The sequence below is a fragment of the Coffea arabica genome, chromosome 2e (assembly GCF_036785885.1).
Source record: "Coffea arabica cultivar ET-39 chromosome 2e, Coffea Arabica ET-39 HiFi, whole genome shotgun sequence".
NCBI lineage: Eukaryota > Viridiplantae > Streptophyta > Magnoliopsida > Gentianales > Rubiaceae > Coffea > Coffea arabica.
The window spans coordinates 22,601,488-22,625,501 of record NC_092313.1 but is presented as its reverse complement, the minus strand read 5'-3'; the positions used below and the strand labels follow the sequence as shown (position 1 = coordinate 22,625,501).

Sequence of the window (24,014 nt, the reverse complement as noted above, 5' to 3'; positions counted from 1 at the left end):
TTCACATTTGATATATTTGTGGTACGTCTGATGTATATTTTGTCATTAGTGTAGATTTTACGAATGATATGATGTTTATATTAAAAAAAAATGGATGTATGCCCGATTTATAGCCAGGAATCCATTTGAATTGCAAGTTCAGTAAAAAAAAAAAAAAAAAAAAAGAAGCTACATAAAGAATTTTTAAGCTTACATGGAAAGAAACTTTATCTTGAGATGCTAGGGGAGTGAGTACCTGTCTTGAAAACTTGTAAATAATAAAATTGTAGTTTCATTGTTCTCAAAAAAATTTTAAAGAAATTGGAAATGTATAATATGGTAACGAGTTGAAATCTACATATTCCACAACTTTACCTTTAATAATAGAACTTTACCTTTAATTTTGCCAAAAATAATTAAATGGTACTATATTAAAGGCAGTGTAAATTATAATCTCTTCCTTGACTTCTTTATAAGATGATTTTTCTTCATCTTGAAAAAGCAAAACAAGTTTAGAATGACACTATAAGGAAAATCAAAAAATTAATAAGGCCAAAGAGCTAGAGAGTAAGCACTGTTCTTACCAATGCTTTTGCAAATGAAACACTAACATCTTCATTTTCAGCATTATTTTTATCATTAAATTCCAAGTAGCTTTCCCTTTATTTTGCTTTGAATCCTACAGCTTTGTCCAAACAAGCCAACCAAAGCATTTGAAATATCAAAATCATTTGAAATTGATAAACTATTTTCGTATAATTAATAGACAATAAATTCAAGCATATCAAAAGTGCACTCAATTTTTGTTCAATTTTAGACTTTCATTTCTCACCACCCTCTTTGGCAACTTGAATAATTGGATCATCAAATATTCATGTCACAAAAAACCAAATAAAGAATGTGCTTTTCAAGTTTAAAACATAATAATAAGTAAATACGGGTATTTGGATTTTCTTTCTTTCTCTTCTTATATTTGGATTCAATAGCTAGTTAAGATACGATTACCAGTCCATACATAAAGCAAAAAGGTATAACACAAAAAGAAGCATGAAAAATCATTAATCTAAAAATATATACAATTGTAAGACATTGTAGATCACTCATTTAAACCATTAATTGACATACACAATTAACATGCCATCTAATCCAAGTAATTTTAAAGATAGGAAATATAAAATATTGAGAAACTTAATTTGGAATACAAATCTACATATAAAAAGGAAGTTGTAAGCAAGTAAATTTAATCATTGAAATCACAGTTCCAATAGTATGTACCTAAAAGAATGTTAACCAAAGAATTCAAAACAACACTTCGACAAAATCTTAGTTAACAACATGTAGAGCAAGTAATTTTAATTTATCAATTCAGGAAAAAAAAATAAAGAGATTAAGTCATATGAAGGCCTAATTAATTGTTGATATATCCAATTAAACAAAATTTCTTAAATTTAACCAACAAAACAACGTGAATTTCAAAAATAGATAGAAAAATTTTTGTACAAAAGACTTTGAATAAAAAAGCAAATAGATTTGATTTCAAGCAAAAAATAATATAAAATAACTAATTCATTACCTTAATAACAAGATGAAATATGTCTCTTCAAAAATTCTAGCTTACAATACCTTTCAAATCCTGTAAAAAGAGTGAAAAAAAAGATGATAGATAGCAACACAAACTTAGGAAGGGTAAGTAGAAGACAATGTTTTGAAAATCGGACCGAATCGATCGAACCGTAAATCAGTTGTAGCTTCGGTTCGATTCATATTTTGGGTTAATTAGACTTAAAAATCGGATTGAACCGTTCAAACCGTGTGAATCGAATTGAACCGACGGTTTTTTTGTCCACTAAATTGAAAAAAATAAAAAAAGAATAGATTTTCTTTAACCCTAAAAACTATTTATTAAATGCCATATCCACTCATTTTTTTCTCATTTTTTGCCTTTTATTAAGTTTGTATCTCTATTTTCTATTTTCTTGACTTCCTCCAAACTCCAATATTTTTTTTAAGTTACAATCTTTAAATATAAAAAATGTGAATTAAAATTTAAACTCACAATATCTAATTCCCATAGACGTGAATTTTGTATAATTTTAGAATATATGTGGTTTTTTGGGTTGGATTTAAGATTTTTTTAGTAAATTCAATTAAGATGCAATTTATTTGTTTCAATTTATAATTTAAAAAATTTATTTGTGAATATCCAAGTTCTTTGAAAAATATTAAACTTTTCATCATATAAAATCTTAAATTAGTCCAATGCATGTCTTATTTTGTGCATATATATTTAGATAAATTATTTTTTTAAAATTTATGGAACCAGAATTAAATTAATCCAATCAATTAAATCTCGACTTGAACACTCTACCGATTCAATTAACGTTCCGAGTTTCAAAACATAATTGTATAAGAACATAGAAGCGGAAGAGAAGATGAAAAGGGTCATCGGCTGTTCAATTAATTCATTTGACTTAAAAGGGGAAAAGAAAGAAATTAATAAAGAAGGCTGTATTCAAGTGAAATGGAAGTAAAAGGCAAGAACTTTAAGAGGTCGGAATTACAATTGTAACCGATATATTTTTTTTTTTTTCAAAAAAGGCGAAAAAATGAAAAATCGCGGGTCACGGGTCAATCCGGTTCGCGGTTCACGAGTGACCTCCTCCTAATTTTCTAAACCACAATCTCAAAAACCCCTTTGCTCTCCCTCCACTTCTCTTTGCATTTGTGCAGTCTTCCTCGCCGTTCGCCTCCCTCTCGCCACCGTCTTATGCCCAAGTCCCGGCCCTCAATCTACCACAATGGCTGGGACCGGCTTTTCCGCCTCTTCATTATTCTCTTCCTCTTCCTCTTCCTCTTCGCCCTTCTTCTCTTCCTCCGCGCCTTCCCCTCCCTTCTCCTTCTCCACAAACCCTACCGCTTCTTCCACCCCCACAACAGCCTTCTCGTCTTCACCATTCTCATTCACTAACCCTAGCTCCACTTCAACGACGACTTCGTCTCCTGCTCCCTACACCTTTCCTTTTGGCTTTGGGAATTCGACCGGAGTACCGGGTTCTGGTTTTCCTAGCTCCACTTCAGTGACGTCATCTCCTGCTCCCTCCACCTCTCCCTTAGGCTTGGGCGGGAATTCCGCTTCCTCTGCCCCTTCCACCACTCCATTTGGCTTCGGGAATTCGTCCGCGGCATCCAGTTCTGGTTTCACCTCGGGGCTTTTCGGATCAAGTTCTACTGCTTCAACTACAAGCTCTACTAATTCCCCACTTTTTGGAGTGACGCCGTCTGTATCAGCCGCGGCCTCCTCATCTCCGTTCGGAACTCCCTCCGCGTCAAGCTCGGCCCAGTCACAATCACAAACTAGCATTTTCGGGTCGGATTCAAGCCAGGCAAGCGTATTCGGTTCTTCACCTTTGTCATCCGGCTCAAGCGCATTTGGGTCCTTCGCCACGCAACCTGGTTCAGGCCTGTTGGGAGCCGCCTCTACTAGTTCACCTGCGTTCTCTTCTACTACTTTTGGTGCTTCCACTTCGCCATTCGGGTCATCTTCATCTTCCCCCGTCGCCTCCGTTGCACCAACTGCATCCTCCTCAGCTTCCTCCGTACCGTCATTTGCATTTCCCGCGGCCACATCAGCGTCCATTTTCGCTTCATCAGCATCCGGCTTTAGCTCTGCGGCCACAGCAGCCACAGGTCTGGCTTCATCAGCGTCTGCATTCACCTTTCCAGCCACATCAGCTGTGAGTTCCACTTCACCAGCCACTGGATTTTCGTTTCCAGCCACATCAGCAAGTGGATTCTCTTTTCCTGCGGGAGTAAGCTTTCGTACTGCTTCTTCTTCTCCTGCTGCTGCGGTATCTACTCCATTCCAGTCTTCTTCAGCATCTGCATTTTCATTCCCTAAAGGCACCGGAAGCTCAGCAACGCCATCACTGACATCGTCATCAGCAGCAGCATCTGCAGCTGTCTCGTCCTCAGGGGGTTTTTCATTTGGGACTTCTGGATTTCAACCCTCTGCGTCCACATCAGCATCTATTTTTTCTACTCCGGCTTCCAAGTCTGGTTTTGGAACTGCTTCTACCACGACCTTGTTTTCAACAGTTACTACCACCACCAGCGCCTCAATGACTGCGGCAACAACTACAACTGCTGCTGTCAGTACTAGTTTAACTGGGTCTGGTCTAAGTTTCCCTGTTTTAAGCCCGGCTGCCTCTTCTGCTGCTACAACAGCATTCACTTCTGGTTCAGCTGCTGCTTCATCATCAGGAGGTTTTACTGGTTTTAGTGCTAGCACTTCTATTGGATCGGGCACAACCTCTGGATCATTTTCACTCTCAACAAAAACACCTGCAACTGGTACATCGTCACAACAGCACACAATTTCAACTGCAGCTGCAACTTCCTTTGGTATTTTTCTGATCAATTTACACCTTTATGACTTTTGTAGTAATTCTTGTATGTCTTAGGAATTATTGTCATTGCGGTGCCTGCAATTTGATACTTTTGCTTATCTGCCGCTCTGTACATGTTAGTCTTCTATGCTTTTTGTGGATTATGCCATGAAAACTTAACTTGAAAATGACATTAGTCATAATATATTTTCTGCTGAATGAGAACAGTATGAGCGACCAGTTCTCTTCTTGTTCATATTTTTAAGATAACTTCTTATATCTGGTGCTCTTGTGGTGTTGAATTTATTTGTTGAAGGGTGAGTTATGTGTGTGGTAGAGAAATACTTGTTATGGTATCAGTTTCATTAGATTCTGAAGTTGACAATTTTGGGGTAAATTGAGTTGAAGTTCCTCTTCAATTCATTTCAGGAAATCTTTCTTTTACTAGCAGTTGTTCTACTATCATTCTCAGGGTAGACTTAGGTAACGAATTGGAGGGCATATATGGTGATGAGATGCAGGTTAGATGCAATGAGAAAGAATTTTCTGGGGTTGGGTCTAATGATGGTGATATAGGAGAGGCTGGGAATGACCTTATGGTTGGCAAGCAAGACAGTGAATCCTTTGCCACTGCTGCTAGCACCATGCATCTTACCAATGGAGTGGAAGCCAATTCAGTTGCAGTTCCTTCTGTGAGTGTTTTCATGGATGTATCATTTTCTGAGCCAACTTTAACTATCATAGACGCATCAAACACAGAGTCTGCTGTGGTAGATGTGGGAAAGAAACAGCCTAGTGAGGGTGTTGGATTGATTGCAGAAGAAGCTGTGTTAGAATAGGATGCCCTTCTAACTCTATTTCCTACTGTGTTCCTATCCCTCCTTTTCCCCCACCGATCCTGTTTTAGAAGTTGTGTACTAGTGATTCATGTGTGTAAAAAAAGATTAATAATGATGTCCATTTTGTGGATTTCTTTTTCTCTGTAGATTTGTGTGTGCATGTGGAAAACTGGTGCAAGGGGCAGCACAAAATTGGTCATTTTTGGTCAATAGAATCTTTTCTTATATAACCCCAAAAAGGAGGAGTGCAAGGAATTTAATAGTGGAGGAAGAACCTTACTGACTTTTACAGCTGTTTTTTTCGTTGGTTCTCATCTCCATGTCCCATGTATTATCTTGGAAACTCAGTTATGCTTGTAATGAGGACAAAAAGTTGACTAAGCAGATAAATTATAAAGGTGTAGTTACTTTTAGATCAATAATGGAAAAATATGGTTGAAATTGAACAAATGCATTTTGCAATAGTATAGTGATTGAGTTTTTAGTGAGAAAACACACGAATCAGATTGTGAATTTGTTTATTTTTTGGCTTTTCTCATAATCATCAAATGTATGATTGGTTGAAAGTGAAGAAAATTGGTGTCATAATATTTCTCATCCGTGCAAGATGGCAAGCAAGGTCATTATTTTTGTGAGGGCATATTAAGTATCGGAACATTTTGTTAAAAGTTAGTTATAAACCTGTTTTCTGATGCTTTGAAGTGCTCAGATTTTTGTCTTGTTTCTTTTTCTTCAGTTTCTTTCTGATATTATATACAATGACTAGTCTGCTTTTGCCATTTGTTTTCCCTCTGTTCATTTTGTTAATTATGGATGTTTGTGTTTAATTCGTCGGCTTCGATGGAGTTATCACCATTTGTTAATTATGCTTTAATTGGATCTTATGCCACTCAAATCTTGTTAGGATGTTGAGAGTTGCTTGATATGGGTTGACATCAATAACTATTTCTCCTATGGGAATTTGTTGTGTTGCAAACTTGAGGATTGTTGGTAGGATGCAAAGGGTTGGAAACCTACTATTACTTTTCCACTTCTGTTGTAGTGATTGTGCTCCATGATGTTGCCTGCTTAAGCAAACTTATACTTCAGCATTTCCAGCACATTTATGTTCTCATCTTCAGCTCATATATGTTCTTGAATTCAGCATTTCCAACATTTTCTAAAATAGCCTAGAAGCCTCATTTATGTGCCAATATATACTTTCAGTTTGCACTTTTTCACCCATATTTCCATCTTGTCCTTGCATGTATATTAATTTGAGAGTCAGGTCATTTTCATGCAGCTGGAATGACATTCATTAAACTTTTTGATTTGTGGTCTTCCAAATTCTTTGTTTAGGTCTGCCTGCTTCAACTTCTACAGCAGCAGCAACTACTAGTACCAGTTCTGCTCCTCAAGCATCAGCATTGGTTGTAGCTTCTAGTAGTGGGTCAGTATAAACCCAGATATGCTTCTGCTTCTTTCCCTGATATAAGAAAAATGCATAAAGTCAGTGTTGTATTTTAGAAATAGCTCGATTCACTTTTTCTCTGAGAAGTGTGACTATAAAAAAAGGCAAAGATAATGCCTCAAAGCAACAAAATATTGTAAATGAATTTGAAATTCAACTTACTTAATGTGCATGGGAACAGATACTAAGAGTTTTATACAAGAATCTTTTTGTGTATAACTCTTACAGAATTGTATCAAAATACACTACAACTGAAACAAAACATCTCTTGCATTCTTCATTATTGGACATGCCAATGCAAATACAAAGTTACTTCCATCCATATATATAGTGAAGATGACATGCACTAAATGTTCTTTTAGGCTACAAAGTTAGTGGCTAAAGAGACATTAAATCTAATTTGTACAAGACACACAAGTATCATGTAATAAAGAATATCTCATTTAAAAGTCAATTGTTTTCGATGCAAGTGACACCATCAACGTAATTACCACACATTTTGAACATGGTTTGTATTGGAATACACCTATTAAAACCTTTGTTAGGTATAGTATTGGACTAGTCCAACAAAATTGGATAATTATGTTATAAAATGGTTACAAGGTCAACAAGTTCAGCATGGTGTGAAATTTCTCAATGTCCCTGCTCTTCTATTTGCACTCTACACCATGGAAAAAGAAAAAGAAAAGGAAAAAAACAGATATAGTTAGTGGTATGAGGAGATATTATTGTCTGCTGAATTTCATTTCTGATCTTATGTATCATATATATTTGATTCCTAGCAGTTCATAATATTTGCAATGTTGGAGCCTAAGTTCTATTTTATTGTCCTGTAGTACCACTTCAACTGCAACAGCAGGTCTAGCTGCCAAACCAAAATTGCCATCTGAAATCACTGGAAAATCTGTCGAGGAGGTAATTATGTGTTCTAATTTCCTTTACAGGTTATACATTTTACCATTGTACTTTCTTTCAACGATGTAGCTCATTCTGTGCTTTATGTTATTTTTAGGTCTTATCTGCTAAAGTTTTGCTATGATGTACTTTTGGAAACACTGGGATGTCTCCCCTATTGCTTTATTTGAGGGTTGATTGCATGTAACCTTTTAAGAGGTGTTTTATGCTTCTAGTAAATATGAGGATGGGTTTCTTTCTTTTGTACATCAGGAGGAAACCATGATGTCTTTTGCCTGGACAATTGTGGATTTGCTACATCTTATTTCCTTTTTCGCCTGTCCATTTGCGGGAATGTTCCGGTTTGACAAATAATTTTATATCATTTTCTGTAGATCATCAAGGAGTGGAATACAGAGTTACAGGAACGTACGCGCAAGTTTCAGAAGCAGGCTAGTGCAATTGCTGAGTGGGATAAAAGGATCTTGCAGAATCGTGACATCCTCGTTAGGCTTGAGGTATTAATCTCTTAGGGAACATAATGGTTTTTTTCTGTCCAGGTTGATGAATAACTCTGCTCTGGTATATGACTGCAATATACTGTTATGGAATATCAGCCTGTGACATTTTTCGTGTACATTTACTTTTTATTTGTTTCTGTCATGATACGTCTGGTTTTTTCTATGTCATATAGCACTTTGGGTATTGCGTATCCCAAGATCTATCTTTAGGATCATTTTATTCATAGTTTGTATTTGTTTTCTGTTGCACGTGTCAGGATGATGCATCATCTTTCTATCTGGCTTGTATAATCATGAAATATGAGTTTATTTTAAATTGGCATTTTCTCATTGGCCTCATTAAATTCAAGTGCTTGAACCTTTTCTCAGACTGAAGTTGCAAAAGTCGTTGAGACACAAGCTAACTTAGAGCGACACTTGGAGCTGATTGAGACTCATCAAGAAGAGGTATCCAATCTCTTCCATTGTCCTAGCTAAGTCTCACATCATGGTGTATGTGCTTGATGCTTGGATAGGTAGTGCTTCTTTAAGGTTCATGCATTTTTATGACACTTCCAGTCTGGTTACTTGTTGGTATGATGTGAGTTAATAACTATGGGCTGTGTAATAGCTTTTACAAACAACTTTCTGACAAGCTCTCAATGCACACAATGTACATATCTTCCTAAACACACTGAAATTATAGGAAACCCACCTCATAATTTCCCTTTAAACTCTTTTCCTTTTTGGTGACTTTAAACATCCAATGGTTAGTTTTTGATTTGGCTGCCTTCTATAAGAGGTTTGTGGCTTATAACACAGACCACATAAACTTGCTTTCTGGTTGTTGGATGTAATTCTTAAGGAGTTACACATTCTGCGCAACTTTGTGGTTATTATTATTGATTTTATATAATTTAGAAAAAGGAGGAGGTCTGTTGCAATGAATGTAATCGAATATCAATGACAATAGTGCTTAATGTTGTTAGTCACGAACCTGCTTTCTTCTTCAAAGACGAAAATTGTGATCTCCTAAAAAATATAATTTCATGATTAGCTATACAAGTATTTTTTGTGTCTGTTATATTATTCGCTTAATTATGTCATTTTAAGGTTGACAAATCGTTGCTAAGTATGGAAGAAGAAGCTGAGCGGATATACAAAGATGAGCGTGCATTGCTTCTTGATGATGAAGCTGCATCTACAAGAGATGCAATGTAAGTAACGGTTGATCTTTGTTTTTATGCTATATAATTTTTTTTTCATTTACAAATATGGTTGCGTACTACCTTATGTCACCTACCATTGAAATGTCATGTTAGTGTACGTTGGAGGGGTTGCATGAATTTTTTGAATGAATTTGGCGGCGATTTCTACTTTGCATCTTAATGTGGTTTTTGTACTGAGTTAATTGCAGGACCAAAGTTGCCCTCATCTGTTCATTAGTGCGGAAAAGCAAATGTTTGGTTTAATCTATCCTAGTGATAACTCGTGGACAATGGCCAAATGACTAGAACTATCACTGACATGTATTTGTTACTATAGATGGTCGGATTAACTGAGTATTGGTAGGATACTAAGTGAAAATTCTGTTGATCACCAAGCATGGTTCCCTTTGGAGCAAACAGATTTTAGGTAAAGGGCTTGTTCTCAAATGATTCTGTAACCTGATTTTAGCTTTTGATTTTAAGAAGTCTACTTTTTTTCTGTTCTTAACTGCTTTTCAAATCCTGCTTTTGGCCTTTTTCAAGGCAAAAAAAAAAAAAAATTCAGAAGCATAGAATTAGGTGCTTTTGGATTTTGATTCTGATTTTAAAAATGAGAATCAGTTGATAACAAGCACAATATATATAAACCTCCCATTAGGTTTGTTGTTGATAGATAGACCTCTGGGGTTCTCAAAATTACATTGTATCATGGTTAAACCTCTCCCACGGTCACTAAACAAGTTAAGATTTGATGGTGCAATTGAATAATCCTGATTTATTTCATAAGTACCGTTACAAACCTATGAAGAAGGCAGGTTATTCTGAGTACTCTTTTTGTCAAAACACATTTTAGACAATAAAATCAATTACAGGAGAGGTCAGTGCAATTTGAGAAATTGCACCGGTGGTTTTATAATTAGTAAAAATGCAGGAAGTTATTTTTGCTTCTCATGGCCTCCTAGAATCTAAACCCTGGGCTTCCAAAGCTTTGCTTTTCTTTCCAAGTTAACCTAGAATTACGGCATCACATCTGCCCTCCTTGTATTAGGAAAGCAATTTTTCAAAGATTGAGATGAACTGAAGTCCTATCTTATCTTTCCTGGTTTGACACTAGTATATCCTGTAGAAAGTTCACAGCAGAATATCGAAACAGCTTTCTGCTGGCTGGTGCATGAGAGCTTTGATCAAACAGTTTGAGCTCGTCTCAAGTTATCTCCTAAACAGATTAACAAAGTGATGTTTTTATATTCCATGAGCCTATCAGATAACCATACAAATGAAGGAGCTAAACTATAATACAAGTTCTCATCACTTGGTCTTTGATAGGTATTTTTCTTGGTATTATCAGGTACGAGCAAGCAGAGTTTATAGAGAGGGAATTGGAACAGATGACGGAACAGATCAAAGGAATTATTACTACTCTCAATAGAAGCCAGGTGATTGACCGCCTTTGGTTTCCCAAATTGTAGTTAAGCATTGCAAACTTCATGAACTTATCTTCTGTGCTTAATTTAGGGTGGGGAACTGGAGGTGACTGATGGAATGTCTCCATTGGATGTCGTCGTTCGTATTTTAAACAATCAACTTAGTTCCTTGATGTGGATTGATGAAAAGGTCAGTACATTCCTTGCAACTTGGTTCGCTATTTTTCATGGATGTAGGGTTAGTATTGTGCACTTATGACTTTCAAACTCATTCTGTAACAGTGGCATGAATGAAGTAAATTATAATGAAATTTAAGTGGTTTGATCTTTCCGATTAAGTTAGTTGAAATGTTCTTCATGAAAGTACCTGAAGATTGCTTAGCCATCTTTAAATTTCCTGTAGATCTTCTTCCTCTTGAACCATTGTATTTCTGTTATGATCTGAGTGGATTGGAGGGAGAAAAAAGAGAACAGAAACAGGAGAGAGAGTAGAGAGAGGGAAAGAGGGGGAATTTTATTGAGAGAAGAATGACTGTACAAATTGAATATTATCAGGTAATTATTTCGTTATAGAGAGCTATTACGTATACAAGATATCTGCTCAAAATAGCTGATCATCTACTAGCTAACTGCCATAACTGAATTAGCTAACTGCTAATACTAGAGGCCCCCACCTAACAATTACACTAATCTAACTAACGTCTCTCTTGCTGGTACTGAGATTCTGTAATGCTCCAGTCATAACAAATTCGTTGAGACTAAAATAGACTATAAGTTGCATCTCAATTTTTTTTTCTAGGTCCCTTCTTTTCTTCTTCCTCTTTTCCCCTGATGAGATTGCTTTTACCTGCTGCAAATGAAATGGCAACTAAAAATGTTTTGTCCTAACTCATTGTTCTCCATCTGCATCTCTCTAACAGCTTTCCTTTGTCTTTCGTTGGATGAGCTCACTAAATACCCATTAATATTATCTTTTCAATATCTGGAGCAATATTCCTTTGTGGTATCTGGTTCTCCAGTTTTCCATGACTGCAAGTCACTCCTGTTAATTCACGTATTGATGGTTATTGTGTTTGTGGAGATCATTGTACATACCTGTTTTGCAGAAACTTCTTCTTCCCACCTGAAGTTGAGTAGGGTTATTGTATAACATTATACTCCTTGCCAAGGATGGACAGATAGACTGACCATTTCTTGCTAATATGCTGGCTCTTTGCTCTTCCTTAGGCTGAAGAATTCTCTTCGCGCGTTCAGAAGATTGCTAGCCAAGGTCCTGCAGTGGATCGGCAAATGATGGGCCCTAAGCTTTGGTTGACTTAGTGAGAGAAGCTCGTCACAGTTCTCAGATATGTGCGATATATAACCTGGAGGAATAAGTGGACTGCACACTAGTGCTGTTCTCTAAACTACGAGACCTTGTGATTAGTTTATTTAGTACCTCTTTTGAAGTTCAGTCTTGTCTTTGATAGGAACAATTAACTTCTTAAGGCGTACCAAGATTCGGGAGATGTATAGTTTCTGTGCTCTTGTAGCATAAATTGGCTTGGAATATGTATTCTGCGGTGATATCATTGACGAACATTTTTTAGTGAATTCATGTTCTTAAAGCACGGGCATCTTCTTCCTTGTTTCTAAACCATGTTCCATTTTTAATCACGGAAGTAGGAATATATGCTATGATCTGATTTTATCAGATTAAAGTCTTGATGGCATCTCAAGTTGTTCATTAGAAGGGCTTTCTAAAATTCTCCAGCATGAAGAACTTTTTCGATGTTTTATGACGAAGTCATTTGTGGCCCTCAAAGTTGGAGCTGTAGAGGATATCTGACAGTTTAGGGAAACGAGAGGTTATTAATAAGTACAACTTTTATACTCCACTAAAGATGGAGAATAAAACAAAAAAAATGCAGCAAACGGTTTAATCACAAAGATGTGGCTGCTTCGTTTGCTAATCCAACAATTACCACCATGTACTGAAAAGCGATCCTACTAGAAGTCGATTTGCAAGCGTAATTAGTCCAGCAAATTCTTGTACTGGTAATGTTCCTTACCTGGCATCTCCACAGAAGCAGCAGCGTTGTGGTTGAATTGTGAACGGAGCAAAAGTTGTTCTTTGTTTACAAGTGAGCATGATTGATAGGCTGCTATTCTATTCCAGAGGATGGATATTAGACTTTGCTTACACTCAAAAGGACGAGCCTTTCCTTTCCTTTCTTTCTTTCATTTTTTCTTTCCCACCATCATTTTTCTGAAATAAATACATCAGTGTCTTTCTTAGCTCTGCTTGAAGGGCGGCTAGCAGCTATGGAAGCTTTGAGTTCCCGAGATTATTTTGTTGCATGTGTATGTTGAGACAAAGCATACAAACACGATAATGATATCCAGATAATCTACAACAAAGAAATGACAAAAGACATCAGATGAGATGCTAAAATGACTAAAGACTAAAGACCAACTTGTGTAGCCGCCGTTTATGCATTTGTCCGAAGACGAAGGCCTTCATCAGGCGCCATTGTTTCGGGTGACAACCACAATCAAAAGAATAACAACCGAAAGAAGCAACGAAGATCTAATCTTTTCTTCGACAAGATCAGTGAGTTCTGAGGTTGGTTTTTCCTTGTCACCGGGTATAAATAATTCAGCCATCATCAATCCAATTTTCTCAACCACATCCATAATCTTTGATATGGTAAATTCCAAAATCCACTTAAAGATGAGGCTCGCTATGTCTGCTTGTTCACTAGATGCCTGCGTCCTTTGTTCTACACATGCATGGAATGGATAAACATCGTCGAAAATAATCAAGGCACATAATATAATGGATATGTATGCTGCAAAAATACTGCCACAGCATATATGCCATTAAATTAAGCTACAAACTTCAAACCACAAAAGAGCAGAACGAGAAAACAAATGGTCTGTTTTTTGTTTGCTAAGCTGTGATCTTCATATTGTTTGACATGGTAACTGCTGGAAAGAAGAGTCAGTTGAAGCATTCATGTTTCTTCATTGTAAAGCCACAAGTGCATGCAAACTTCAGCTAAACATGTCTCTGGTCTTTGTCAGGCAATACAAGAAGTTCAAACAAGGTTTAGAAAGCTTTTGTTTTAAGCAATGAACAGATGTGAATAATAAAACTTCACCCTTGAATTCTTCAAATTATCTAAAAGATTCCTAGTAGGATGAATTGTTGCTGAGGTAAATGACTCTGTATGATTAATCATACAGAGGAGGCAGGGGAATAAACGTGTATATATTTTGAAATTTTTGTCAAATAAATTTGTTGCATATGACCTGCAGAGATTGAGCCCCCGAGATCCTGAACTGCCCTGTTGTTCAAGATGGCGTCCCAAACAGCTTTGTCGCAGGAGATCGAGGCCACCAGGTTCTGCAATTTTAAGTACGCACCTTTTAGAGACAGAACTGAAAGAAAAATTCATGTGGAAATGAAGTTAAAAAACTTTCAAACTATAAGCTGATATCTTTTAACAATAAATGCCATCCTGAGAAGAAGAGCAACAAGAAGGGCAGAAATGACTAAGTCATCAGCAGAATGAGATTTTAGAGAATTACACAGACGACAACTGCATATGCATTGTTTCACCTGAACTGATGGCTCTCTTTGAAGCATACCAAAAGCATCTTGGATTCTTCTATATCCAGGAGATTGCAGCATCCTTGAGTCGCTAGGATAAACTATTGGTTGAAGCCAGCGGAAGTTAGATTTAGCTTCTTCACCATGCAGAAACCTGAGCTAAACAAAAGCGGAATTGAACCAGAGATCAATTAGAAGTCATTAGATGCTTCTAAAGACTAACCATACGATCCAATTTATCTGGAGGTGAAACTCCTTGACCGATAGATACAAACAAGTATTGCTTCTGCTTTTTGGTTTTAACATCCATAAACCATCAAATGCTGCAGAAAAAGGTAGTCCAATCAATTCTACCAGATTGCAGCAATGTATGATGCCAGGGCTGATAGAGAGTATCTATTATACATTGACCCTGGTTTATCAAAGAATCATTATAATTTCATTTTTGTTTAATTTCAAGTTCTAATCATGTGATCAACAATAAACAGGAATTCTCTGTACTTTTAATGCGAAACAGGTGTTGTATTATACCTCTGTAAGTCAGTCATGGCCTTTTCTACCTCCAATCTTGATGGTGCAGGCCCAAAAACACAGCCAGAACAACACTTTCCTGCTGCAGCACCATATTCTGTTCCACTTGTACCATCCACTGGAGAACCCACGTTTTCATGGTGCATACAGCTTATCCCTGTTGATGGATTATTATTGAAGGGTTCTTGACTGGAAATGGCAGAGACTGAATTAAGTGACTCAATATTGGTGGTTGTAACGGCTGTTGATGGCTTAGCTACGGTGGATGAACAATAAGCAGCTGCTCCACCTTGTCCAGAGACCGCTGGGGACATGGCTCCCCCTCCCATGTTTCTTTCTTCTCCCTCAATAATTTTGGCAAGATGGATACCCACTCTTGCACGATATATGGACCTGTATATTATCGGATAAAAAACCTAATCTATGTTCGATACCTATACCTATACTGGAGGAGAGGAGTAGGCCTACCCAATATTTTAATTTAGCTAGAATAGGAAATGTTTTAGTTTCATAAACGATGTTTTCATTTTTTTTTTTGGAGAATTTGAATTGTTAGAAAAACTTTTAAAAGCATTAGTATGTGGTATTTTTAATTTCAAGTATCTTAGTTCCAGAAATGTTTTTACTCAGAAATTGTTTTTGAAAAAAAAAAGAAGAATAAATCGATGGAGAAAAGTATTCCAGTAGATTTCATTTGTAATTCCTTCCTAGTTATCATAAAAAAGGAGACAGAATTGTGCTCATATTGTAGAAAATAACGTTAAATTGAAAATAAACTTAAGAAAAGCAATGATTAATAAATTTATATTCTAAATGATAAAGCCTCCATCGTATTTTTTGATATGTTTATTTCTATTTCTTTTAGTTAAATGATGACAAAAATCATTTGTATGGTTTAGAAAAATAAAATAAAATAAAATAATAGAGATGAATTTTGTGACAAATACCAAGTTGTAACTTTTTGCTTTTATGTTTTTTCGAGATAGACATATATGATCGAAATACGTCTAATAGTTGAAACTACTAGAAAGACTCTTTTGGGTTTGATTGATTTGCTAACCAAAAAAAATTCTCAAAGCCAAGGCTCAGCTAGGTTCAATATTTTAAAATTCAGATTGGAGAGTGTACCCAAAAGAGCTTCTGGTTCTTGATTCAATCTGTTCAATTGGTTCAATTTTGGCTCAAAGATTTAATCAGTTTTTATTTATTATTGTATTATTGAAATATTCTTTTTAAAAAGAAAATATTAGTGAACTCCAATTGATTCTTTCGATTTTATCAGTCCAATTAGTTCTTAATCAAGCTGGTTAGGTTCAATTGAATTTTCGAGTTAACCATTAAATTGGATTGCAAACATGATTCGCTTTACAATTTAACCGGCACCTCACCTGCCAATGAGCCATCCCACATGGCGGGAAAAGCAGGAACCTACAGTTTCATTCCATCCCTGTCTAAGTTTCTACTTTCTACACGGTGGCTGATATAATTCATACTTCAACTCTCTCTCTCTCTCTCTCTTTTTTTAAGTGTAAGCGGGAGAACTGAAATCCGAGACCTCTCGTTTACACTCCCTCTCCCTGTACCACCCAACCCAACCGTCCCCTGTACTTCAACTCTCTTAATTACTTCTTTATCCCTCCTTTCGTTAGACTTATAAAATGTTCTTGAAACTCTAATATCATAATAGAATCATAAAATAAGATTAATATTACTTTTATAGCTAAGACTATTAAGATTACTTTTATGGTTACGATACAAAGATTAGCTTTCATATAGTTATACAAGAGTTCTGTGAATTAGTTTTCCTAACATTCTAATAAGTATTTATCTTCGAAAAAAAACTTCCTTGATAGTGTCCTCAGCTAAAATATTGCTCCAAAGGTTAAAAAAAGCGCCATAACTATCCTCTCTCCTCAATTTAGAAATTGGTTTGTAAATTGTTGAATGAACAAAAAAAAGATTTGTTATTGTTAGTGTATTTGCAACTGTTTCAATATATAGTAAAAATACTTTTGCTATGTAAGAGGTAAATAAATTTTGTCATCCCTGTCACTCAACAAAGATCACAAAATTTTAAATAAAAACAATGATAGGGCATATGTTTTTTTTTTTTTTTTTTTTTGAAAAAGATGGGGCGTAAGTTCAGCAAAATAAATAGTCGGCTTAGACTCACGCAATCAATCAGAGGAAAAGCTCAAATAAAGATTACATGCAAACCGTTGTATTATATATATATATTTTACGTTACCATAGGATTGTTGACTGAATTGAATTTGTATCTTCCACGATATATAGTAAGAATTCTTGTCAGTGTATGAAACCAAGAGCCATTCTTTTCCAAAAAGAACTTTGAGGAGCGATTATCCCCTTCTTCCGGCTTGTATCCCCTTCTTCCGGCATGTATCCTTCATGATTATGATTTTTATGTCGGACTTTTAGGTTTTGTTTGTTTGGGTGGAAAAGATTTTTTGAAAAATATTTTCTATATTTTTTGTTGTTTGATTGTCAATTAATTTAGAAAAATAAATTCTGAGAGAAAATAAGTTACATCACACGGGAGGAAAGTAACTTCCTTATTTATCATTATCACTGTGAAGTTATTTTCCTTTCTTAAAAGCAGTCTTCTTTTCACAGCCTCCGGTGAGGAACCATCGATAAAAAGACCAGTCTCTTCTTCGGCAGTGATAACAGACCATCTCCAGCGACATCTCATCAGCAAACAAATCCCTTCTTCGCCGGCGGCATCTCCAACTCCGGCGGCCAATATCAACGGCTCATCCCCACTCTGGCAGCGACATCTCATTCCCGTTCCTACAATAGCATTTCCAACAAGGGTGAAGACTCCTTCAGTATTTCCAGAGGTATGATGGTCTCTTATTAGCATTTTTTTCCTCCCTTTTCCTTTGAAAAATTGTCTAGAATTACTGGTGTAGATTCTTGAAGTTGGATTTGAATGAATTTTTGTGGGTTGCTTTTGTTTTAGTTTGTTCTTACCTGATTAGGGTTAAATCTGATTTGATTGATGCTAATGAATTAATTTGGCTGCTGAGTTTTGGGGGTTTTATGATTCTTGGAATCAGAATCCGGGTAGGGTAGGGTAGTGTTTTTCTTACAATCTGGTGAGCCTGTTGAGGGGATCATGATTGCTCACTCTGGGCGATCAGTGGTTACCCTTTTCAGGTTCGGGGATACAGCAATGAGTCATACCAAAACCAGGATGGAAGAAGCATGGACCATCGAGGAAGTAGCCTTTAATGTTCCTGGTCTGTCGGGAGAGTGTTTCATTCCACCTGCTGAGTTGAGATTGGGTTCTCTCAGCGAAGCATGTGAACTTCCTCAAGGACAGAGGGCAAGGACAGTGGCTGCAGCAGCAGCAGCTTATCGGGCTAAGGTTGTTGCACTGGAGAAATCACAGGAGAGCAATGTCAACAATATTGTACTCAAGATGGATATTTAAGACATGAAACTGGTTAGTAGCTTCTTAGTCCCAGTAGGCTAGTTTATTTGCACAAATAGACTGACGAAAGGAGGTAAGTTAGTTTGCTAGGAACTCAGTTGATCGAAGAATTTTGAACTTGAATACAGATCTTTCTGAATTGTATCTATTAAACTAGATATCTGCCTTGAAATGAAACTCTCAGTCAGCAGTTTCTTGCTAGTGGAGGCTTATGTTATGTACTCGCAGGGCACTTTCAAGCTCAGTTGAGCTGTAACTTTTTAACATTTGAGATTTCGCTCTTGTAAAATCTCGTCTCAACTGTAATATTGAATATGGTCATCCCTTTCTGTCTTGGTTTTGTATTATTTTAGGTTGTACTGGCATCCAAATATTAACTACCGGTACTGAAAAGCTGTTTGCGTGAGAGGCATTGGAGCTCTTAAATGTCTTTGTTCGTTTTGTATCGTGTCTAATTATTTCTGCCACTCTTTGATACGTCCACGTCTTAGCAGCCCCTGTATCTATATGCTAATACATTTGCAGGGAGTGCTCTGCAGAGCGATTATCCCCTTCTTCCGGCTTGTATCCTTCGTGATTATGATTTATATGTTGGACTTTTAATTTCATAATCCTTCCATTTTATCTTTTTGTCACGTGAAAAGACTAAAGTGCCTATACTAATATTATAGCACCTTAAGCTTTAATATGAAAAATATTCAAGGGCTCTTTAGTCTTTGCATTTTAAAGGGGGAAAAAAAACACGAATGAGTCTGTTTAGTTAAAAGCCAGATGTCTAAATCATTCCTTGAATTTTTCTAGGAGATTTTACAAAGTTCTTCAACAGAGTCGGACCAAATTGCAATTAGGATACACGTCTTTAGGTTTTGACCCTAAATCTTATATATTATGCCACTAGTAGCTAGCAGTTCGGTCAACGGCTCGACTCGAATTCAGTCAAAACCATTCTTAACTTGTTCAAGTCGGGCACGAGTCTTAGAGAAGAAGACCTGAGTGCTCGACGAGCTAGTTGGAGTAATTACGCTTTTTTTTTTATTAAAAATAATATATATGTGAAATTACACTTATAGGTATGGAAGTTGTGCAATTTATCACTACAAAATCGATTTAGAGCTACTCAAATGGCTTGCAAGGATCCTCAAACTCATTTGAGTCGAGCTCAAACTCATATACTACTTGCTAATAATCTTTATTTGATCGAGCTTGAATTGGACTAAATTCGAATGCAACCTTAGTCACAAGTACCCTCAGAGCCTTCCCACCATGTAACAACTTAATGAGAATATAAGAGATTTTAAACATAGAAGATTCTACTACCTATAGGTACTTGTTCAAAAACTTATTAAATAAATTATTTGTTGGTTGAATAAAATATTTGAGACAATAAGACTAATTTGTATTCAAAAACTGATATTTATATTATATATAAGTATGATTGAGAACGTTAAATACTAAATTATGTACATTATTGTTAAAATAGCCTTTGTGAAAGTCGATATTTGCAATGTTGGAACGGTCATAAGTTGTATTTGGTACATACCTAGAAACTTTTTTGGGATCCATTTACATTTATGGATTTTATTTAAGGACAAATTGATTTGTTCAAGGAACTTTGAGGATCAAACCGACTTGATTGTGATAGATGAAGGACTAGATGAACAAATTAAGATTTTTTAGGTATCCTGTTTTCCCGTCGCTTTATTTTTGGTGACCTTTGACGAGTTCTGAATGAACCCTGTTTCCAGGAACAACCTCCGATAACTCCCCTCCGGCTCTCGCCACCACTTGGCCTTTTCAAGAATCTCTGCCTGAAACAGCTTCGTGCATGAAAATTGTGTATTTGACATTCGAGTTAAGCTTCTCTTGTGGTAACAGGATGAGCAGCGAGTGTAGTTATTAGCATTATTAAAGGTAATGGGTTCGGAATTTGAATTAGTTGAGGAGAGATTGAAGACTTTTTTGGGTCGGCTGCAGACAGAATTTGCAATTCTCGATAGAATTGTCTACAAAAATAAGAATCAGCATCGAAGGTGCTCTTATTTTCAGTACCTGCTTAAGGTTGGTATTTTTTTTTTCGGCTAAAGTTTCAGTTTTTACTTGCCCAGTGTAAAGCACTAACCTGTATGCCTTCAAGCATTTGCTTATTGGGTTTGTTGGTTTAAAATTAATTGTGATTTTGTGACAGGTTAGAAGGGATTTGAGGCTTCTGCAATCAGCAAAGTTGGAGGAAATCTTGAATTCCTGCTTTCTGGTAATCCATGGCAAAAGGCCTAAACAAAAACTGCAGCTTTTGGAAAGGTATAAACATAAAGAAGGGCACATTTTCCAACATTGTTGTTTACCATATGCGTTGATTAGTGATTCATGCATTTTTTTTTTCTGGAGGAAATAGCAAGATTTCATTGAGGTTTCATCAGTAGATCGCAAAGCCATAAATTCTTAACGTTTTCTTAGTAATTTGATGTGGAGGCTTCAAAAAGTTAAATTGGAAGTTGAAAGTTAATATCCAAGGAAAATTGATTAAGTGACCAGTCTGTGAATGTAATGTACAATCAGTAGTGATTAGACTGTTACTTTCCGTCAAATTGCACATACCAAAACTTTTGGCCTTTCATTTGTTCAATTTGTAATCCTGTTTGCATGCCTGTTTTACATTGGGTTTCAGTTTGAAGCGGAGAAGGTGTGATGGTGGCAAATATAACTTTTTGGAAAGGCTTCTTGGAGTTGCACGTTTACTATCAAAGGTAGTACATTTGTTTGTGATTTGTTGCTCACAGCTGTTTCTTTAAATTGTTATTCTACCTTCAGTTTTCTACGTGCCTCAGTTGAGCGTATGTTGTGAGGCATGCCATAAACTATGATCTTACATCTGTGCTTTTAAAAAATTTCCCATTGTTTTGATGTCCAAATTAGTCTAAGCCATTGTCCATCAAAATCTTTGGACCTTAGAGGATTAAAATTGGTTGATTTCAGTCTCTTCCATTGTTCTTGTGTTATCTTCCTGTAGCAGCAAACCATTAACAGATCACTGTTGCCTTCTTTCTTTACCATCCTCTTGCATCTACTTCTTTGGTATCATTGTCCACAAGAGAAATAGAATTAGCTGGAATCTTCGTTCTTTCCCAAGGAAGCGTATCTGCTCCTCCACCTTACACCACAACCAGTGGGAGAACTAGAGTGAAGATGTGGTTATTTTCAATTTCTTATGGGGCTTTTAAGCGATTAGTTTCCTTTTGGTCTATTTACATCCAACAAGTACTAATTTTCCCACTAGTTGAAAACATAATTAGAAGGGATCAGTATGCTCTGATTCATGAAACTATCTTCTCAATTGTGCTCTATCTCTGTTGCAGATGGTTGAGCCACTGTTGAAGGCAGCTGTGTATCCTTTGGTTGAATTTTTGTTTTTGTATGCAGTAGCTTTGACTAAAGATTCACTTCTGGAAATTAATGGGTTCATTTATCCTAGATTCCCTACTCATTTCACACCCTTTATTTTCTTTTCAATTGGTTCATGTTAATCTTTTGAAATTGAAAGTCTTGAAGAGCTTCTGCTTGTACCAGTTTCAAAGTGACATTTCAAGTGTGTGAACTAATAATGTGGAGTAACATTTTGAGCTATTTATGTGGTTTCCTGTTAGCTTTCTTTAATCAAGCTAATTTTGTCTTTGTATTTTATGTCCTAAACTAGTTCTATGACTTAAGACCTCCTGTCATATATAAGAAGCATCCTATTGTAATCAGAGATGGGATATGAGTACAATTATCACTGCTCTAATTTACTCTTCTTTGTAGTTTCAGATTAAGATTTGATCCATTATTTTTTTGCTTTCTTTGTCTTAGCATTCATGGTTCAGTTAATCATGTAGGAAATTCCTCTTCACAGTTGGTATTATTGTGTAGGATTTTTTAGTGCAGCCTTGCGTGGTCCTTGCAGATAGTTGTCATCTGTTTTTTCCATAACAACCAACAGAGATATATCTAAACTGCTTGCTCAATCATTCTTCATGGGATTTTCACTGACCATTTTGTCACTGCTTGCACGCCTTCGAGTCTTGATTCAACAAGTAAGTGCTGTTGTGCTGTTTGTTTCTTCAATGAGCTTAGTGATGAAAATCCATGTAATCATATCGGTGATAGAGATTTGATTTCATAATTAATAGAGTTCACAATTTAATTTGTCTAAGTTGGTTTACTGTTCCTTTCAAACAGATACTCCTTGATGTTGTTTGTGTATACGGCTCCGTTTCTTCACTATCTCGAAAGGAGCAGGCTATTAAAATTACTGAAGAAGGTTTCGAGGTTATTTTCACTGAGTTTGTAGTCTAATGAATTCTTTTGCATTAGTTTATATTAGTTACTGTTTTATGGACCTCAGCTTAAAGAGATGATTTCCTTTGCCAATTCATTTGAAACATTCTCTTTTCTTATTTGGGCACTGTGCAGGTATTTAGGGAATATTATCCTATAAAGGAGCAATTTATCTCCTTAGAATGCATTTGGCAGACAGATAAGTATATATTAGTTGAAAAAATGAATGAAAGTGAATCCAAAACGCAAGGAAAGGATGGCAGGGAAGATGTTTCCCAAGGGGCATCTCCAGTGCAGTATCAGAGCATTGAGGTTTTGCTTGGAGGTAATTAAAGATTAGGCCTAAGGGGAAATTACTGCAGCTCTCTCTCTTCGTTTCTGTAACCAACCTTTAAGAAATTTGAAGCAACCCTCCACAATATTGCTTTTATAGGGTAGAGTACCTTTACCTCTACTTCATGCTAATCTTGTTACTAAAGGTATCACCTTTAAAGAACTTAACTGTATGCTTCTGGTTCTCCTCTAGATTACGAAACCGGCAAGGCATATCCTGAAGCTGCTGTAGAAGGTCCTGATGGCATGACCAAGGACAATGGTTCATTAGCTGATCCTGTTTCACAAAGTAATGAAGAGAAGCATCTAAGAGATGGTTCTTCTAGTGCAGGACCAACTGCAAACAGTAATATGGCTCTAGAAGGTGGCCTGCTCACAACTTCAAGCTCATCTCCACATTCGAATCCTTTAAAACGCAAGGCTGGGAAGGAAAAAGTTGCCTTCATGTCCGTGCGAGCTCCTTCACCATCAACATCAAACAAACTTGATTCTGGTTTCAAACTGACGGACAAAGTTGATGAACAGAAAGAAGATCCTTTCTTCAGTCTGCTTACTGGTGGAAATAAGAACACGAGTGTATTTTAGGAGTAATGTTGTCCTGTTACTGTATCTCTATGGCCAATTTTGTAGTCTACATATTTCGTAGCATAAAGCTGGTATCATGTTATGGAAGAAACTTTTGAACGAAGTGTCTTATCAATTTTATTTGTTGCCGACTAAGTGCCCGTGCTGGATAGTTTTTGGATACATGAGAATCAATTTTGTGTGTAACAAATTCTGAATCCTCGTACTTTATTTTTCTTTCTTGTATTTTAGTCCGTCCGGAATTTCTAATGCTTTGTTTCCTGCCATCTAACTTTACATCATCAATTCACAAGTTATTTTCACACCTAGTATTAAACTTCAAACGTATAGGAACCTGGAAGATGAAAAGTTGACAGAGATTATGAGCTTTCTCTTTAATGGGATTGATGGTCGCTCTCAGCAGTGTATTTAGCTGATCGACTCTCTGATGCTGCATAAATTCGCAGGATTGAACTTCTTGACTGGTATTTGATTAGATAGTTTATCTTGTACTAAAGGTTGCAGGTTTGGATATCTGAGAGCA

The 24,014-nt window shown here is 36.3% G+C and overlaps 3 protein-coding genes across 9 annotated transcripts; 2 read left to right on the top strand and 1 right to left on the bottom strand.

Moving 5' to 3' along the window:
* The first annotated feature begins 2,669 nt into the window (after positions 1-2,669).
* Positions 2,670-12,289, top strand: LOC113731739 (uncharacterized). Its single transcript, XM_027257148.2, has 9 exons — positions 2,670-4,380; positions 6,542-6,632; positions 7,490-7,568; positions 7,943-8,065; positions 8,438-8,515; positions 9,161-9,264; positions 10,604-10,691; positions 10,771-10,869; positions 11,907-12,289. Exons 1-9 carry the CDS (start codon positions 2,778-2,780, stop codon positions 11,997-11,999), a joined length of 2,358 nt encoding a protein of 785 aa, XP_027112949.1. The 5' UTR covers positions 2,670-2,777; the 3' UTR covers positions 12,000-12,289.
* Positions 12,290-12,415: 126 nt separating this feature from the next.
* On the bottom strand, positions 12,416-15,293 carry LOC113731741 (uncharacterized). Of its 4 annotated transcripts, none has more exons than XM_072079995.1 (4): positions 14,806-15,293; positions 14,253-14,428; positions 13,974-14,102; positions 12,416-13,069 (listed from the first exon to the last, which is right to left on the bottom strand). In XM_072079995.1, the coding sequence occupies exons 1-4, from the start codon at positions 15,132-15,134 to the stop codon at positions 12,975-12,977; spliced, it is 729 nt and encodes a 242-aa protein (XP_071936096.1). In that variant the 5' UTR covers positions 15,135-15,293; the 3' UTR covers positions 12,416-12,974. The 4 variants fall into 4 exon arrangements, with proteins under 4 accessions (XP_071936096.1, XP_071936097.1, XP_071936094.1 ...); XM_072079996.1 differs by having other exon boundaries at positions 13,974-14,067; positions 14,284-14,428; positions 14,806-15,288; XM_072079993.1 differs by having other exon boundaries at positions 12,983-13,441; positions 14,806-15,289.
* A 1,703-nt stretch (positions 15,294-16,996) lies between these two features.
* Positions 16,997-23,740, top strand: LOC113731742 (uncharacterized). Of its 4 annotated transcripts, none has more exons than XM_072079992.1 (11): positions 16,997-17,201; positions 17,440-17,666; positions 17,986-18,274; positions 20,008-20,320; positions 20,448-20,560; positions 20,928-21,006; positions 21,616-21,644; positions 22,236-22,329; positions 22,475-22,564; positions 22,709-22,898; positions 23,100-23,740. In XM_072079992.1, the coding sequence occupies exons 4-11, from the start codon at positions 20,177-20,179 to the stop codon at positions 23,489-23,491; spliced, it is 1,131 nt and encodes a 376-aa protein (XP_071936093.1). In that variant the 5' UTR covers positions 16,997-17,201; positions 17,440-17,666; positions 17,986-18,274; positions 20,008-20,176; the 3' UTR covers positions 23,492-23,740. The 4 variants fall into 4 exon arrangements, with proteins under 4 accessions (XP_071936093.1, XP_071936092.1, XP_027112952.1 ...); XM_072079991.1 differs by having other exon boundaries at positions 17,970-18,274; XM_027257151.2 differs by lacking the exon at positions 17,986-18,274.
* Positions 23,741-24,014: the final 274 nt, after the last annotated feature.

Coding starts and splice junctions, on each gene's coding strand:
- LOC113731741 (XM_072079993.1), bottom strand. CDS start 15,134: ATGGGAGGGGGAGCCATGTCCCCAGCGGTCTCTGGACAAGGTGGAGCA. Junction 14,429..14,805: donor GCCATGACTGACTTACAGAG/GTATAATACAAC, acceptor TGTTTAGCTCAG/GTTTCTGCATGGTGAAGAAG. Junction 14,103..14,252: donor CATATGCAGTTGTCGTCTGT/GTAATTCTCTAA, acceptor TTTTTCTTTCAG/TTCTGTCTCTAAAAGGTGCG.
- LOC113731739 (XM_027257148.2), top strand. CDS start 2,778: ATGGCTGGGACCGGCTTTTCCGCCTCTTCATTATTCTCTTCCTCTTCC. Junction 8,066..8,437: donor ACATCCTCGTTAGGCTTGAG/GTATTAATCTCT, acceptor ACCTTTTCTCAG/ACTGAAGTTGCAAAAGTCGT. Junction 9,265..10,603: donor GCATCTACAAGAGATGCAAT/GTAAGTAACGGT, acceptor TGGTATTATCAG/GTACGAGCAAGCAGAGTTTA.
- LOC113731742 (XM_027257151.2), top strand. CDS start 20,177: ATGGGTTCGGAATTTGAATTAGTTGAGGAGAGATTGAAGACTTTTTTG. Junction 22,330..22,474: donor TTCGAGTCTTGATTCAACAA/GTAAGTGCTGTT, acceptor CCTTTCAAACAG/ATACTCCTTGATGTTGTTTG. Junction 22,565..22,708: donor TTACTGAAGAAGGTTTCGAG/GTTATTTTCACT, acceptor GGCACTGTGCAG/GTATTTAGGGAATATTATCC.